The sequence below is a fragment of the Pholcus phalangioides genome, unplaced genomic scaffold (assembly GCF_987345545.1).
Source record: "Pholcus phalangioides strain wild (caught in Gottingen) unplaced genomic scaffold, Ppha-v1.0 ptg000003l_1, whole genome shotgun sequence".
NCBI lineage: Eukaryota > Metazoa > Arthropoda > Arachnida > Araneae > Pholcidae > Pholcus > Pholcus phalangioides.
The window spans coordinates 5,672,349-5,689,029 of record NW_028301596.1 but is presented as its reverse complement, the minus strand read 5'-3'; the positions used below and the strand labels follow the sequence as shown (position 1 = coordinate 5,689,029).

General features: G+C 33.6%; 1 protein-coding gene across 3 annotated transcripts in view; it reads right to left on the bottom strand.

The window, feature by feature from the left end:
* Positions 1–2,394: 2,394 nt before the first annotated feature.
* LOC149087956 (uncharacterized) overlaps positions 2,395–16,681 on the bottom strand; it is a 32,929-nt gene continuing 18,642 nt past the window's right edge. For all 3 annotated transcript variants that reach the window (XM_089243084.1, XM_089243077.1, XM_089243093.1), the window contains exon 3: positions 2,395–14,958. In XM_089243084.1, the coding sequence (XP_089099210.1) occupies positions 11,481–14,912 (3,432 nt within the window). In that variant the 5' untranslated portion in view covers positions 14,913–14,958 and the 3' untranslated portion in view covers positions 2,395–11,480. The remainder of the gene's footprint in view (positions 14,959–16,681) is intronic.

Below are 16,681 nucleotides of genomic sequence, written 5' to 3'. Positions count from 1 at the left end.
AGCTCAGGCAATACCTTCTAGAGCAGAAGGTATTGGCTCAGGGCGGCTGAAGAATCAGCAGTCAAGAGAAAGTTGAAATAGAATAGGACGAGAGCGGCAAAATTTGTGTATCTCTCCCACAGGCGATAAAACTATAAATCCGCCTTTGTATCCAATCATTGGCATCAAATTTTCTCTCACTCGAAGCGTAACTCCTTTGTCGTGATTTATTCATTCGACCATTTCTACGCTCCGAATTTGTCTATTGGAAAATCCACAAAGGTATGTGCACAATAATGCTTCATATTACCAATTTTCTTGAACACAACAAAAGAGGTATTGTTGCAAATCCATTGTTGATTCTGATCGAAGAGTATAAATGAAAATTTGTATCTAAGCTTTCTCATTCAATTCAAGAATGAAAAAAATTCCCAATTAGGGTGGTAGGGTGGGTCTTGCCTCATGTGTAGGAACAGCAAACGAAGCCCCACGTCTTGCTAAACCTTGTCCAACTGCGGGACTGGAACGGGTAAATATGGTATCTTACCCCAGGGCTTCTACCACGTGAACGCAAGGATCGTCCGCCGACGCGATATTCGCGGGGGAAATAGGGCTCGTTTCCATAGGAGCAGACGGTTTCAACGAAAGAAATATTCTATTCATATCGACATCTTTATACAACTTCCATGGATATTTGGATGGTGTATCTTTTGCAAGTCGAAAGTTCAGTTGCTTTACACGGATGGGAAAACAAAGCATGAAAGTTTATTCGAAGCAAAGTCACAAGCAAACAAACAAATAGAATAATGCGCATTAAAAACATTTTTATAGGGTTTAGGAATGGACTTTATCCATGTGCCGAATAATAAGTATAACTTATGGGGAATGCCAGAAGTTCGTTGGTGAAAATGATGTTTGATGTACGAAAAATTGTGATTTGAAATCACCAAACACTTGCAGTTTGTTTTCGTAAATATCTTTCCAATATCGTAGAGCATGCTAATCATTCGAACGACCTTATAAAATTATTTGTGAAATTATCATTCTTGTATTTGGGCAAAACAGATAAAAAGTTGTGTGTTTTCAGTGTCAACATATCCAAGTCTCGCCGCAGAAAGCAACAGGCCTACAACGGTAAAATCTTCAAACATTACACTTCACTCTTAGTTCGAAAAATACGTAGCAGATGGTAGCACTATATATATAACAAGAATTACACAGAAACAAGCTTCACGTTAGGTTCACTACACGGACACGCATATACCAATTCGTTAGAAGTTCCACAGAGGAATATGGACGAGGTACATGTGTGGTTTAGTAGTGTCAATATATCCATAAATTACGAGCTCAACAATAAGCAGAGCTGAAGACCTAATATTGATCAAGATTCCGACCAGAGATTGAGAGTTAGTAGTTCCTCTAAAATCATTATTCTGTGAGTGTAAATTCAGTAATTATCTTATAGTGTATAATTATCAATTTAATATTTAGTAAAGTTTTTTTTTCTTAATATTTTTTCGGTGTGTCTTGGTTAAATTGTAATGAATGAAAAACTTCCTTTTGTCTCACGGAATTTGTTGGTTTTCACCAGGCTACATTTGCACGCATGTGGTGTTCTTTTTCTCCCGATAAATTTCAACAGGAATGTCGTTTTAACGTTTGCGGAACCTTTCATGTTAGACCATGCATTCTTTGATAACAATTGTTTGTATTTTGTGAATCACCCCTCCCAACAGCGAGCTCTAGATCCACCCATGACACTTGTAGTTCATTCACCGAGTAAATCTAGTTGACAGCATTTTCCAAACCAACTAAATACAATCGCAAGCCTACAGCGAACTTATATTACAGATGTATCCAAACAGTAATTCCTTTCTTCAAAAAGGTTCTGATAAAACATTGCAAATCTGACCAAAAATCAAATTTGAGAAAAGATTGCATGTTGATTGTTGTTGAAAGTTTCAGAGAGCGCAACTTCGTTTTCAGGAAGTTTCGATTACTGTAATTTTCCTATGCTAATAAATTCATATTTCGCGAGATGGGAAAAAATTACGACAAAAAAAAAAAAGAAAGAATAAACTTTCACAAAATTGTACCGCTACCATAATATCAATTACAAATATACATGAAAGACGATTTCAGTGACTTTTTCTCCTCTGGATATAGATCTCGTATATCTTCAGACCATTCGTGATAGAGAAGAAAAGCAGCAGCCACATTTTGCGCATTTCTCCAAATTCCCCCATATTCGCAAGTGGCACTGTGCGCATCTGTCTATACACCCGCCTTTAGAAACGGGAGCAGAGAATTTTTCTCATCAAAGGAAAGTTATTAGGTTAAATTGAGCTAGGGGACGGCATTGCATAATTGAAAATTAAAAGACAAATATTTCACAGCAAAAGTACGACAGGAAACTGAAAATTTTAAGGACTTTATTGAAGTACGCCAAACAGTGTGTACAAGTTTCTCTTTTTCTATAACTGAAATACATTACTCGCATCTATTTCCACAGAGAAAATAACGTACGTATGTACTTCTGAGGCATGCAGTGTTTATGGTGAGTGATATGAGATACAAAAATTCTGTACATTCAACAATATCTTAATTGTCCCTTTTTTTTTTATTCTTCTTTATACCCGTTGTATACTAAAAAGGCTGTTTTTTTTACTCCGCATAGAACATCATCATCGTTTGATTAGCGCGCCACGATGTACTTGCTACACATGGCTCGGTTTTGGTTTTAGAATTTTTTTTTCCTTTTTTTTTTTATAATGTTTTTTTTCTATAAGGATGGTCCCCTTACAAGTTGAACACTTCAAGGTACACTGCAGAACATGATCACAAAGCCCTGAGATAGGTTGCAGACTCTTACACTAATAATAATATTAAAAAAAAAAGCTGCGAACTACAGTATCATCACTGTGAGTGCAGATATACATACTTACACAAATGTACCAAATGGGGGAATAAAAACGAATGCTAGCAGAAAAATCATACACATACATTCATATTTATATATATAAAATATAAACAAGTGAGGTATCTGGGAAAAAAAATTACTCGTACTATCGCAAAAATGGCACTACTATACAGGGGAAGAAAAAGTGCAATGCTATTCATCAAAATAATAATAATAATAATTAACAACATATTCAATAATGCATAGACATAATGACAAAGTGTTCAATTGGTTCCTTTGCACAATGCATCTGAGAAAATTAAACACATATTTTTGTGTGAATTGTGAACACCTCAATAAGGAGATATACAGTCCTTCAAATAGGGGACTTTATTTACCTCTTAATAATTGAAGCTTTGTCAAACGTACCCTCAAAATCATTTCAATGCTTTCATTAAAACTTCTTTCAATTGATGACCAGAAAATGATGAGAAATCTATCGAAAATCAAGCTTTCTGACAATAAGTAATACAGAATAAATATTGTATAAAATTTGAGAATGAACATAAGACACCCCCCATTGGTTCCATCATCAGCAACAGAAGCAGAGCAGGGACTTCATTTTATTCGCGACATTGTCCTGATGTAAATGTATACTGATAGAGAGCTACAAAAATAATTAGTGTACATTAAAATGAACAGGACGAAAGGTAAAAAAAATTTACTGTAATTTGCAGAGTCTAACCCTACTCAAAGTTGGAATCTCTGACTAGGCAAAGTCAGACATAATTTCAGAGCAAAGTTGGGATATTTGACTCGGTTTTTATGTAAGCTGTGGAGGTAAATTAAAAGTCATTCATTCCATAAATACTTTCAGGGGCAGAATTCTATGACAACTTAGATTGAAGCTAACGATCAGTGAAAATTAGCCTACATATTGCTGCTCTCTCATGCATTTGAGGGAAATGGTTGAACCCATAATAACTGAATGTTAAAAAGATCTTTAACTGCGATTGAAACAAAAAATAAAGTTACTCAACTAGCAGAAGGTATGAAACATTAGTCAGCAGCAGTAAAAAAAAGTTGAAAATTGTAGAATTGTATTATCGCCTGATGGCACAGGCATTACCATAAATCAAGAACCTTAGTTTAGGGATGAAAAGATGAGGGTTATTATAACTAAGTTTAAAACAAACATCAAAGATAGGGAAAAACTGAAATGATTTAAATCGATTCAGTTGCATTCAATTAGGAAAGGGGATGATTTTATACATTGCTATCTATCATAATCTTTCAATTATGCATGAAGATATCTTTATATGCATGGAATGATATTTTTATGTGGCTTTGGAAACCTCCAAATAAGAGACACCCGTATTTAAAAGACAAAAAGTCTGGTCCCATCAGTGTCCCTTGTGCAGAGATGAACTAGTATATAAATCAAAAACTAAGTCATAACATAAGGTCTCACTTCATATTTTTTTCTTGTTCATGTCCCCAAAAACTAAACCCCAAATATATTTGGGAACAAAGTGCTATAACATCTGCATAGCCTGATTAAAATTGAAAGAGCATAAAATTGAATCTTAAGCAAAAATGGCTTCATTTACAAAGACATTGTTCACAGCAGAGGTTAAACTGGTAGTCAATTGAGTTAACTGTCTTTATATTCAACGACTATCGCCTGATATTTGGATGATGGTGATTGTGTCAACAAGATCTGAATTTAAAAAAGAAACAATGAATGGATGCATTGCGCAAAGTTGAAATACAACAATTCTATAAATTACCATTAATGTAACAAGTATTCTACCCGGCATACTTAAATATGAAAATAACTAAAAAAATGCTTTTGTAATTTGAACGAGCAAATTCTAAGTTTTGAGGAAACAGGCTGCATAAATGCTCTAATATATATTTATATCATCATCATCATACTAATGTAATAGATGAGCAAAAAGCACAGTTCAAAATATCTAGATCTTAGAGGAAAATAATTTCTTTTTCACGCCCTGAGTGAGATAGTGCCTTAAGTGAATAAATATTGCACTATATTACGGTAAAGCAAAAGTTGAATAGTATAAAAATAGGTCGAATGTTGCCAACACATTTTTCATGTTAACTTCTTTTTCTTTTGTACAAATAAGTGCATATACAGTTACATGTTTCAGCAAAAAAAGTAGCTAAAGCTAATTATATACGTGTGTGAAAGTATGAATCATTATCCTATCTTCCTAAAATATTACAAATCTAGACATTTCCAACGTTCTCATTACAGTTTACAAAGCGTTACACAAACATTCACATGCACACATTCCTAAAGCTACAGAGAGAAAAAAACATTTACCCGAATCGGGTTTTTGATTTCATGACATAATCAATGATGTCAAACATTTTTCCTGACATCAGTGGCAACTACATTTTCACCAACACTATTATGCCACGATTACCAGACGTATAAATATGCAGATACATTTACAGAGTGACTAAAATGTATTTCATAAGGAACGGAAAGGGGAGGGGGAGAATCGCAAGTGCCATGTAAGAAAACAAAAGATGCATACATACATACACATTACAGATGCTATATAAATAATTTTTCGAAGTTCCAATAACTTTCATTTTGATTATAAGTAACTAATTTTGATTTGGATACACACACAGCATATATGATCTAACATCTCAAAAGGAGTAGATGTCACATCACGTTTGTGAAAAGAAAAACTGCATTTTGCTTTCTGCTGTTTTATTCTATACCAGTTCAGAAACGCCTTATCACATCAACTCCTGTGCATTCTAATAGCAACACTATCCAAAATATAACTTTTTTCCATGAAACGTAAAAAAAAAAGAAATCAAAAAGAAAACATTTTGATTATCCATAATGATTCACATCATTAAAAACTAGAATCAAAGCATATTGTACTAATGATAAATTTTCACAACACAAATACAAAAAAAAACACACACACACACACCAACACTATAAGTATTTAGAACCACCAGAATTTTGTTTTGTACAGAGAAGAAATCAAGTTACATATTTTAGTATATAATGATGGCAACTTTCTTTTTTCACTTCAATAGTAGGCACTGAAATATGTTTCCTGCAAACACATGCATGTGCTTTTTTTTACAGTCCTACAATTATACCTGTATCATCATAACAGTTACTTCAACAAGCAATTAGCAGCTGGTTTAACAAACTTCAAACACAAACAAAGGATATAAACCAATTAAATAACCATGGTAAATACATTCAGAATTTTTTTTTTGTACTTTCTAACAACTTCCTGAATCAAAGCCATTCTGTCCTCTCTTACCAGTTTGTCAATTTCTAAACTTTATAGCAGATAAATTGGTATCTATGAATCATCCCATAAAATATTTTGCACATACTTGTATTCATGCTTTTAGTACATGAAATTATTTTCAGATGCCTACCATTAGATAATGTCTCAAACCAAGAATACAAAATTTTACCCGAATGTGGCATAAAGCTGATTAATAATCATTCAAAGAGTATCAAATGTTTTGGGAAACATAAACTATACAAAGAACATTATCAATGTTCTCTGCAGGTGAATGTTAATTTGTAAAACATTTTTTGAATCCTGAGATTTGAATGCAGAGGAATAATTAATTGAAAAAAAAAACAAGGTTACTGAGGTAGGTTCAAATCTGAGGAAGAAAATGATTTTCCAATAATACTGATGACTACTCAATAAGTGATGTTCTTTGTTGAAACAGGAAAACAACAGGAATAAAAAAATTCAACAAACAGAAAATATGAGGTACAAACGTCTTTGCAATGATTTTGAAGGGAAAAAAAACTGTTCAAACAAAGAAAAGGGGATAAAAATCCATATCTTTGGCTAATGAATACATTCTTTGGTTGTTTTTTTGATAGATGCATATAAAAAAATTTCATATTTTCTTTATATTATGTGGCTTAATTTGAATAAGTGTATAATGAAAAAAGGGCAGCGACCCATGATACCTTGGGTAGATAAATATGAAAAAACTGAAAATAACGACATTTCCATAACAGAAATCATGATAGTAAATTTAATGAACATTTTTTTTTTCCATTTTTTTAAATCCACAAAACCATCCACTGCAGAGAAGTTTGAGGTGTAAGTATTCATCGTTTCACTGCTGCAATACAAAATTTGATCAGTTTTTATCTGCCTCATATTTTAATATTCCCATAGTGGAAGAAGATTAATTTGAATTTATTCATATTTCTTTTCTTTTTTTTCAAATCATGAAAACTGTTCACACAAACTAGATCACACACACAAGAAAAATATAACTGATCATCAAAAAAATATTTCTAAATCAATATGAAAACAAATAGTAATTCAAGATATACGGAAGACTGGATGTTGTGAAGATATTTATTATTTGAGATGTTAATTTTTTAAGGAAGGAAAAAACTCATCTCTGCCTCTACCGGGAGAGATGAGTTTTTTCCTTCCTTAAAAAATTAACATCTCAAATAATAAATATCTTCACAACATCCAGTCTTCCGTATATCTTGTATTAACAAGTGGAGAGCGACATTCATGTCATAAATAGTAATTCAGTTTTGAAATGAAAAATACAAATGGGTTCAGATGTATGACTCCTGTTTGCAGTGACAGAAATTAAAATAAATTAAAACGAACAATATTCAATTAAATCTAGCAGTGTGAAGTACATTGAATACGAGGTAAAAAAAGACAAGATAGAGATCACAATCTTCGATAGATTTGATGTGGAAGCAAAAGAAAGAGCATCTATTTTCGTATTTCTCCCAGAAATAAAATTTAAAAAAATCTACTTCAAGGCACTGTTTAAAAACTCATGACATATGAGCTAGGAACCTTCGAATTCATTATTAAGGCATATAACATAAGGCTAATGTGTTCATGGCTACAATTAAAAAAAGGGATTTCTTCAGACGTGACATTAGGGGACTGAAGCTTTACATTTATGAAGTATTAAAATAATCTTGGTTCAAAACTTATATAATGCAAAGATAAGTTATAACGTTTAATTTTTCAAAGATGAGTAATATTCATTCATTTTTCGATTTGTTTGGAATTTAAAAAAGAATTATTCAACCAGACATTATAATAACAACAAATTTAACTGGAATGGATTTAATTCACACTAGTTAAAGCCTCTTAAAACTTAGTTTCAATAGTGAGGTGGCAAGATTCAAATTTTCATAAAATATTACTTTACCACTGATATCAGCTACCTACAAGATGCTGATTGTTTAAAAATTCTTATGGTTTAGATAAGATTCACTTTTAAAAAATTCCAGGGAAAAAAGATCAAAAGTTAGCAGAAGCAGTAGCATGTGACAAAAGCAGCTAGCCACTAAACTTTGCAAGGTGGAAAATAAACATGCATGCATATACATCTAGACAATCCATGCATTGCCCTATCACATAGCACCAAAAGTACCTTTAATCACACGTAGCATCATCATAGTCATATAAATTGTCTAAGTGCAGGAACTTATAGTCATAAGGCACCAGCATTCATAATACGCAAAGCCATTAAGCTTGCACGACAGGGCCATTGTCTAGCTCTAGAACAAATCAGTATGTGTATGGAGCGAAAAAGAAAGAACTGGCAGCAGAATAGTTGTTATTGCTAAATAAATAATTCTAAACTTCCTAAGAAACAGCATAATGTGGGAAAGATGAAATGCCATTAAAAAATAAATTATTGACCTTTATAACCAAGTCTGGCAGTGTGTGAAACTGGTGAGGTAAAATCAAAAGCAACTGAAACATTCACTTCACACATATTATGGGTACATCATAAACATTCTTCTCATACACTAAGTATATATAATGCCAATCACGACACTCATTCTTCAATATTAAATTTACCAATAGGTGTATTGATAAACAGCAGAAAGGCTATAAGGCAATTTTTACATAGACACATGTATCTAATTGGGTTTCATTTTTACAAAGGAAATACAAGGAATGCATTTTTCTTTCCATAACTTTACAATAAAAAAAAGTCACTGGCATATCTTTTATGTTTCCTGACTACAATTACGTACAATATCTAAAAACTCCAATTTGCAACAGTCCAAATGATGTGTTTTCCCTGAGATAGTTAACAGTTTGTGTTTTTTGGGCACATAGCATTATGTCAATGACAAACCCAGCAGTGGTTCATCACTGTAACAAGCAACAATCAATATCCACATTAATTGACACAGAAAGAAAAAAAAAGAAAGCTTAATAAATATTCACTAGCAAAACAAATTGGGCCCACAAAAATATCATTGATGATGGGAAAACATAACTAAAACTGGTAATACACGTGTATATGCACAGTTTATTTATAATCAACATACATATATGGTCAACAAAAAAAAAGGAAAAGAAAAACTTTAAAGCCACAAACGCAGAGTACATTGTTTCCAATGTCCATATCCATCCAACAAATATCCTTGGAAAGAAGATTTCTTGAACAGAAATACATATAATTACAAACTACAGACTCATTTTCATTCAGAAAGTACAATATCTTTCTATGATCACAAAAAGAATAAATAAATGTAATGAAATAAATTTTGATTTTGAAGTTTTTGATAGTTTCTTTTTTCAAATATCAATGCAACTTTCTAATAGATTTGCTTAAGGCACCAAGTTACAGGAATGTGCTATACTGTATTCGAGAAAACCTACAGAATATCTGATCACACACTACTTTTCTATCATAGTTGTTCAAACTTCGAAATCTGAAGCCTTCTGGAACTACTGAACTATCAGCCAAAATCCATGCCAAATATGAAACCTGTCCATAACGATACTGTAGGGGGATCTAGAAAAGTTTTGTTATAGATAGGTTATTGTTGTAGGCAGTTTACAAATTTGTGCTATTTCCTATCGAAAAAAAAACAAGATATGTAAAAGAAAAAGTGCAGTTAACATGGAAAATTTATGATCATCAGTGAAAATAACACAGGGGAAAAAAACCATTTCTTTTATCTTAGTAACCATTTATGTTTTAGAATTAAAATAACAGGAAAAAACTGAAATTAATTTAGTGAGATTTATAGCCTTTAATATCTTCCTCTTTTCAAAAAATGTATTATAAAACAAAAATATATGTTTCTCGTGATAATTAAAAATTACATGGACACAAGAGTCTCGTCTCTATGATAAATATGAGGTGTATTTGGATCTAGTGGCACAAAAACTATGGCACAAAGAATAAGGAGTTCTACAGATTTTGGATAAGTTTTATGGATAAATCAGATTATAACATCTTAGTTTTTCTACTATGTCACTGTTGAGAGAATCAAATACATAACTTTAAACTATTTACCTATATCGCTTCCTATATCATGCTTCCAATTAAATACGCCTCCCAAAATTTAGACTTGAATATGTCTGTTTCACTATTTACCAGATCAACATATAGCTACCCAGTACTTACATTTTTATCTCTTTTTTTTTTTTAGCAACAAAAGAAAAATGAAAATTTTTATATTAAAAATTGAAAAAAAAAAAAGCTTTTGATTACGCTCATAATAACGAAAACATCGCATAAGATTTTTGAATGACTTTTCATTTTGATTTGACACTGAATTTTGATTGAAATTCACATAATTTATAAGAAATTTAAAAAAGGTGTTTCTTTTTTTTTTAAACTACAGTGATATCGTCGGCTTCAGCTTGAACAAAGCCCCCAAATTTTCATAACCCCCAAATGAGCTTACTATTACTTTTTCTTGTATTCTTCAGGCTTGTTAGCTGAATAGGCCTATTCGTGCACAAATAGGCGCATTTCTAGCAGAATAAATTCTCAGCTCGTACCTCTGATTATTCATAAGACATAAGAAATCCTCCTAAGTCACGGTTATACCACTGTATTTTAAAAATATCTTTTGAAAATATTGCAACAAAGGAAATAATAGAAAACTGCTGATTAATTTGGAATTAACAGCTACAAAAAAAAAAAGTGGATCAAATAGCAAATGAACAATCAACATTATTTGTCTGCAGGAAAAATAAAGATACACAGCATATATGCAGGCGTACACACAAGTTTGATTTTCTACAGTAACAGCAAAAATAAACATCACAAAATACCCAAACAATAAAAACAAATTGATACAAGAGAACATTTAGTTTGATTTGTTGTTTAAAAAACTTGACCACATTCATTCTAAAAAAAAAATAAGAAATCCTGACAACGAATCGTTCGTCTCTTTAGTGATTCTCGACTATGATAGAACCTGATTGAATTAAAGGGGGAAAAAATTGCAAATAAAATGTGAAATCATTGTAAAATTGAAAAACAAAAACATCTACATGGAATTATAAAAATACATGAAAGTGATAACATGTTTCCATTTCGTACTACAGATAAAATGACTCGTGATTTAGTAAAATATTAAGACCAAGAAATTAGAAAAGGAAAACACATACATATACACACGTAATAACTGTTCTCACAAAAAATGCTTATAAAATAACAAAGAAAGGTAAAACATTCACAGGGGACTCATTTGGAAATTTAAAAAAAAAAACATAACAATACTGGTAGACAAAATCTGCCTTGTACACTAATCTAACATTCAAGCAGGTGTAAGGGTGAAAGCTACAGTAATTGGTTCGGAAACTTTTTTGCTGACCGGCAGATACACCAGAGATGGAACAAATACATTTGGCTTTGAAATTCCATCTGCTTTGGGTTCGGTCAAATGAAAAGGCTGCATTATTATATCTTGCGAACTCTTGGGCATCACATATGGCACTGCCAATGGTGTTGTAGACTGCTGGAAAGTGGATACAGGAATGCCATTTTTCTCCTCAACCTCTGGGGAACCTTCTGTCGATCCTGCTTTGCTGCTGGTATCAGCATGCACATCCTCTGGAACTGAATTTTGTGTTGGCTCGGAGCTTTGTTTATATCCAGCATGTTGAATTTGGGTATCTGTCGAATCGTTATGTTCTCGCTTGTTTTTATGCATCACGTGAATGTGGTGAAGGCATTTGTTTCTCGTGCGGAATGTTTTATCACACTTGCTGCAACGGAAGCGCTTGAATTTGCGCTGTTTAGGCTTCACTGTATTTTCACTTTCTGTCGCCGTTCGGCTTGGTTCCCTGATGCGCAAATTCGGACTGGACATTAAATCAGGTGGAAGAAGCTTGTTATGAGCGAGATGATGTTGAATGTGCTCGCTTAGACTGTAAGATGAGTTACATATGTGACATAACAGCATTCTATCATTAACTTGGGCATGAGGATTACCTTTTGGTTTATCTTCAATGTGAATGTATGAACAGCAGGAACAGGGTGTTTCACTCATTTTTATCTGCTCCACACTGTTCCCGTTTACTTTTGGTATTATTTCGAGAGACTGAGAATTTGCTAATGTTATGAGGCTACTTAGATCAGCTATTTTGGATTCATTGTTATTGATGTGTTTGTTAACCAAGTGCACTTGCAGTAATATCTTGCTTTGAAACAGCTGGCCGCATATGTCACAAGAAAAAGAATAATCTTTGTTAGTTTCCGATGTGTTGACAGGATTTTGATGATTAGCATACAGCAAATTATTGATATCATTAACTGCAGTAGCTGTTGCCAAATTAAGAATGGAACGTTGATCAATGATCTTTTTGCTACTACCATTTTCTGAAGTTGCCACATTGGGACCTGCCTCTGGTGAACTGTTATGCATCCTAGTCTCGTCAGAAATTCCATGGACATTCAATTTATGAATTTTTAGGAAGTGTTTGTTGCTAAGAACCTTTTGACATATGTCACAAGCAGCTCCACTAGATGGCTTTGAAGATGCACTGCTGCGTTCTGACTGAAGGCTCTCCACATCTATACCATGCATCTTAAGCATGTGAGTTTTCATGAAATACTTGTTGCACAATTCCTTGTTGCATATCCGACAGAAACTCTGATTTGATGGATTTCGTTGCTTTTCACTTGAAAAGTAGGAATAATCTGAAACTATCCCACGAACAGTGCTGGTGTCTGGTTGAATTGGAAAAGAAGGCTCAGGCACAGCTGATATGATACCATGAACTTTCAAGCGATGGGAAGCCAAAAGACTCTTTTCCTGAAATGTTTCTGAACAGGCATCGCAACTGAAATTCGAAGCAGCACACAATGCCAGCAGAGAGGAGCCAAGAGAAAGGCTTTCTTTTTTGTCAAGTGTTCCATTTGCAATACCAACTGCTGAATGACAAGACTCAAAATGCAGAAGCAATGTGCTTCTATCCTTGAATTTCATGAAACACAAATTACAGAAGAAAGACCCAGAATCATTTGAACTATCATTACTTTCACTATCAGGCAGAGCATGGTTTTTAACAGAATCATCGCTCTGTCCCTGAACAGGATCTATTTCATCTTTTAAGGCTGCCCCATGGACATCGAGCATGTGGGTATGGAAAGTTTCAGAATTCCGGAAGTTCTTCATACAAGGAACACAAGTCTGTCCTTTTGAGTCTTCTGGTCGATCATCAATAGTAAGTTTTTCTTCTGGTTCAACTTTTCCAATCTCTGAAAAATCTGCAAAATTCCAATTTGTTTTAGCAGGAAATTCAACTCCATGTTTATTTTGTTTGTGTGTGTCCAAATAATGCTTATCGCAAAACTCAATGTTGCACAACGTACACAGGAACCTTTCATTTTTTGATTCTTTGCTATGTTTACTAGAAACATGTCCTTTGGACTTGCCACTTAGAGAGAGATTACGGCCATTCAAAACTGGAACAGTGTTACCATTAATTTTACTTTTCAAGCTATTTATGATGGCAGAATTGGAATTTTTCTGGTCTTCACTTCCAGAGTGATCAGATGAAGCTTCTTCCGATGTATCTTCCAGACGCTTCTTTTTTGACTCACCTAAGTTGCTTCGGCTGGAGGACGATGATATAACAGGAACATGAATGCTGCTCTGGGCAGTTGCAGGTGAATCAGTACCATTTTCAATTATTCCATGTATATTCTGGCGATGCTTTTTCAGGAAATATTTGTTACAAAATGACTTTTGACAAATGTTGCAGTATGCATCAGAAGTGCTATGTGGACTGTTTTCTGGAGTTAGAGAACCAAAAGGAATTAAACTTAGAACACCTTTGGGCTGCACTCTCTGGGGAGTGATAGGAGTATCCACAGAACATACACCATGTTTGTTAGCTTTGTGAGTCTTCAGGAAGTACTTGTTACAGAACTCTTTCTCGCATAACTCACAATATGCTTCTGGGTTGAATACCCTCACACCATTCGAAGTCACAAAGCTACGATTAGACTGTGTCACCCCAAAATTTGGTTGCAACTGAGTTGGCAAGTCAGCCAGATGTGAAAATACATTTGAAAGCTTGGATATTTCACCCACAATATCAGTTGGGTTTAGTGGCAAAAGTGGAGGCATTTGAGGATAGAATGGCATATTTTTAGAACTTTCAAGATTAAGCGGCACATCATCGTTTTTAGCATCAGCTTCTGAAGACTGTTCACTGCTTTTTCTTTTGTTTTGTCCTGCAGAAAAACTAAAGTCGCTTCCTATACCTTTACTATTTCCATAGATACTATTCATATGCGAGAGGATGTTTTTGTACGAAACATTTTCAGGAATGATGGATTCAAAGTTATTATAATCATACTCATTCAATTTTGTAATAGTTAATTCCCCAATAGTAGTTTCTTCTTGTTTTCCAGCAGTAGTTTGCCCAGACTCATTGGTCTTCTCTGGATCTGTAGGTGAAAGATCTTCAGGAAATGCGACTTCATACTCAGTTTCATTGGATGATGCAATGTTCTGACATTTCAATGGCTTACTTTGCTTACGTCTCTTTTTGATTTTTGGTTCGAATGACGATGATGTCTCATCGACCACGTGATTGGTTTTTGGTTGACTCACTGGCTGAGTAAACATAGTATTATCACCATCAGTTGACATTTCACTATGTGTACTTGGGGAAGATGAAGTCAACTTGGAATCATTATTTTCTGGATGCACGTCACTTTCAAACTCCATCTTCATTCAAATGACAAAAAACAACGAATAAAAAGTTCACAATCTTGGAAACCTATGAGACAATTATAGTAAAAGTTAATTGTTTTTCATTTTTAACATAGTAACAACAAAAACAAGACTGCAGTGAAATTCCTCATAATCTCATTTAAAGATTATGTAAGCATCAAAGGAAGGGGATGGAAATTCACATTTGGTTGCTTTTGATGGCAAGGAAATGGGACTTGAATGATGATTATGTCAACAACAAGCATATAGAAATATGAAATTGGGAAAATTATGAAATAAAAATTCACATTCAATTACATATATGGAAAGTAAATCAGCAAAACCTGTAGAGAACTTTTTCCCTTTTGTTTTTGAGAAGTTGAGTATCTTATTGCAGTCATAATTTTAGCCTTGGATACTAAACCACGTTGGTTTTAACCAAGTGGTTTTTTTTCCAAAAAATCATATAAAAAAGTGGTCTAAACATAATTTTTTCCCCTTGTAAAGTATCATATTAGTTCTTTATTAACCAAAATGTTTCACTCATACTACATTTTCTAACCTTGGGATACATTCCGATAGTATATCTTCAAACACAAGGATGGTGTCACTCTTCACAGAGTACTAGAACAGTACAACCTCTCTATTGCAGACACCCGCGGGACAAAAAAATTTGTTCGCAAAAGGGGGGGGGGTGGCCATTAATCAGGGGTTTGAAATGCATACATTTATTATACAAGAGGAAATTATTATTTGGCTGTAAAAGAGAGGTGACTGCATCTGAGTATAAGAGGGGTTTTACTATAGTTATATTAGCTCACAAATATTTTCATTTTCTTTCCAGGTGAATGCCCTAGACCACTAGACTAAAGAGGCAACGAATATCTCAATCTTTCCATGGAGCTCATGTGCACTGAACAGGACCGTACATGGGCAGTCAGATCTAACTCAGGCCAGAGCTCACAAATGCTGAAACTGCAACCAGGTGGCAACTTATCTGAGGATGATGTCAATCTCTGTTATCCATACAAAGGTTTTCAACAGCTGGCTGAAGCAAAAATATATTTTGGAAAGTTGGAAAATTCAACTGCCCTTGCGGGGAATTGAACCCACAAGCTCCAAGGAAAGATTGAGATATTTGTTGTCTTTGTAGTCTAGTGGTCATGGGCGTTTACCAGGAAAGTGAAAGGACTTCGGTTTGATTCCCTGCAAGGGCAGTTGAATTTTCTCTTTCCAAAATATATTTTTGCATCGAAAAGCTGTTAAAAACCTTCATATGGATAGCAGAGAGTGACGTCATCCTCAAATATCTCATATATGTAGTGCAATAAATATTTATTAATTACAGCATCCTCTACATCATCTAGCATGCTGGGAAATTTGAGTCACAGATTATGGATAATTTTGATATATCTGACCTTTAAGAATTGATTGAATTAGTTGTAATATGAACATTTTCAGTTCAATGATTTCAAGATCTTTTTTGTTTTACAGCTAGTTCAGCTAATTCAGCTAGTTCTAGCTTTGTTAGCTTTATTGCTACAGAAATTCTTGATTCATTTCTGAAGAAAAACTAGATAGCAAGCATATTCAATTGCGTAGATTAGATTAGTAGAATGTGTAAGTAGACTGCAAAGCATTTTTGTATTCCTTGATCATGTGTGTGTAAAATTATAATTAGAACAAAAAATTGAAGAATTGCACAGAAAATCGTGATATTGTAATACAAAAGCGACAGCATATTTCTTCAATTTCTAAATATGCAGATAAACTTGCAAATTACAGTATGT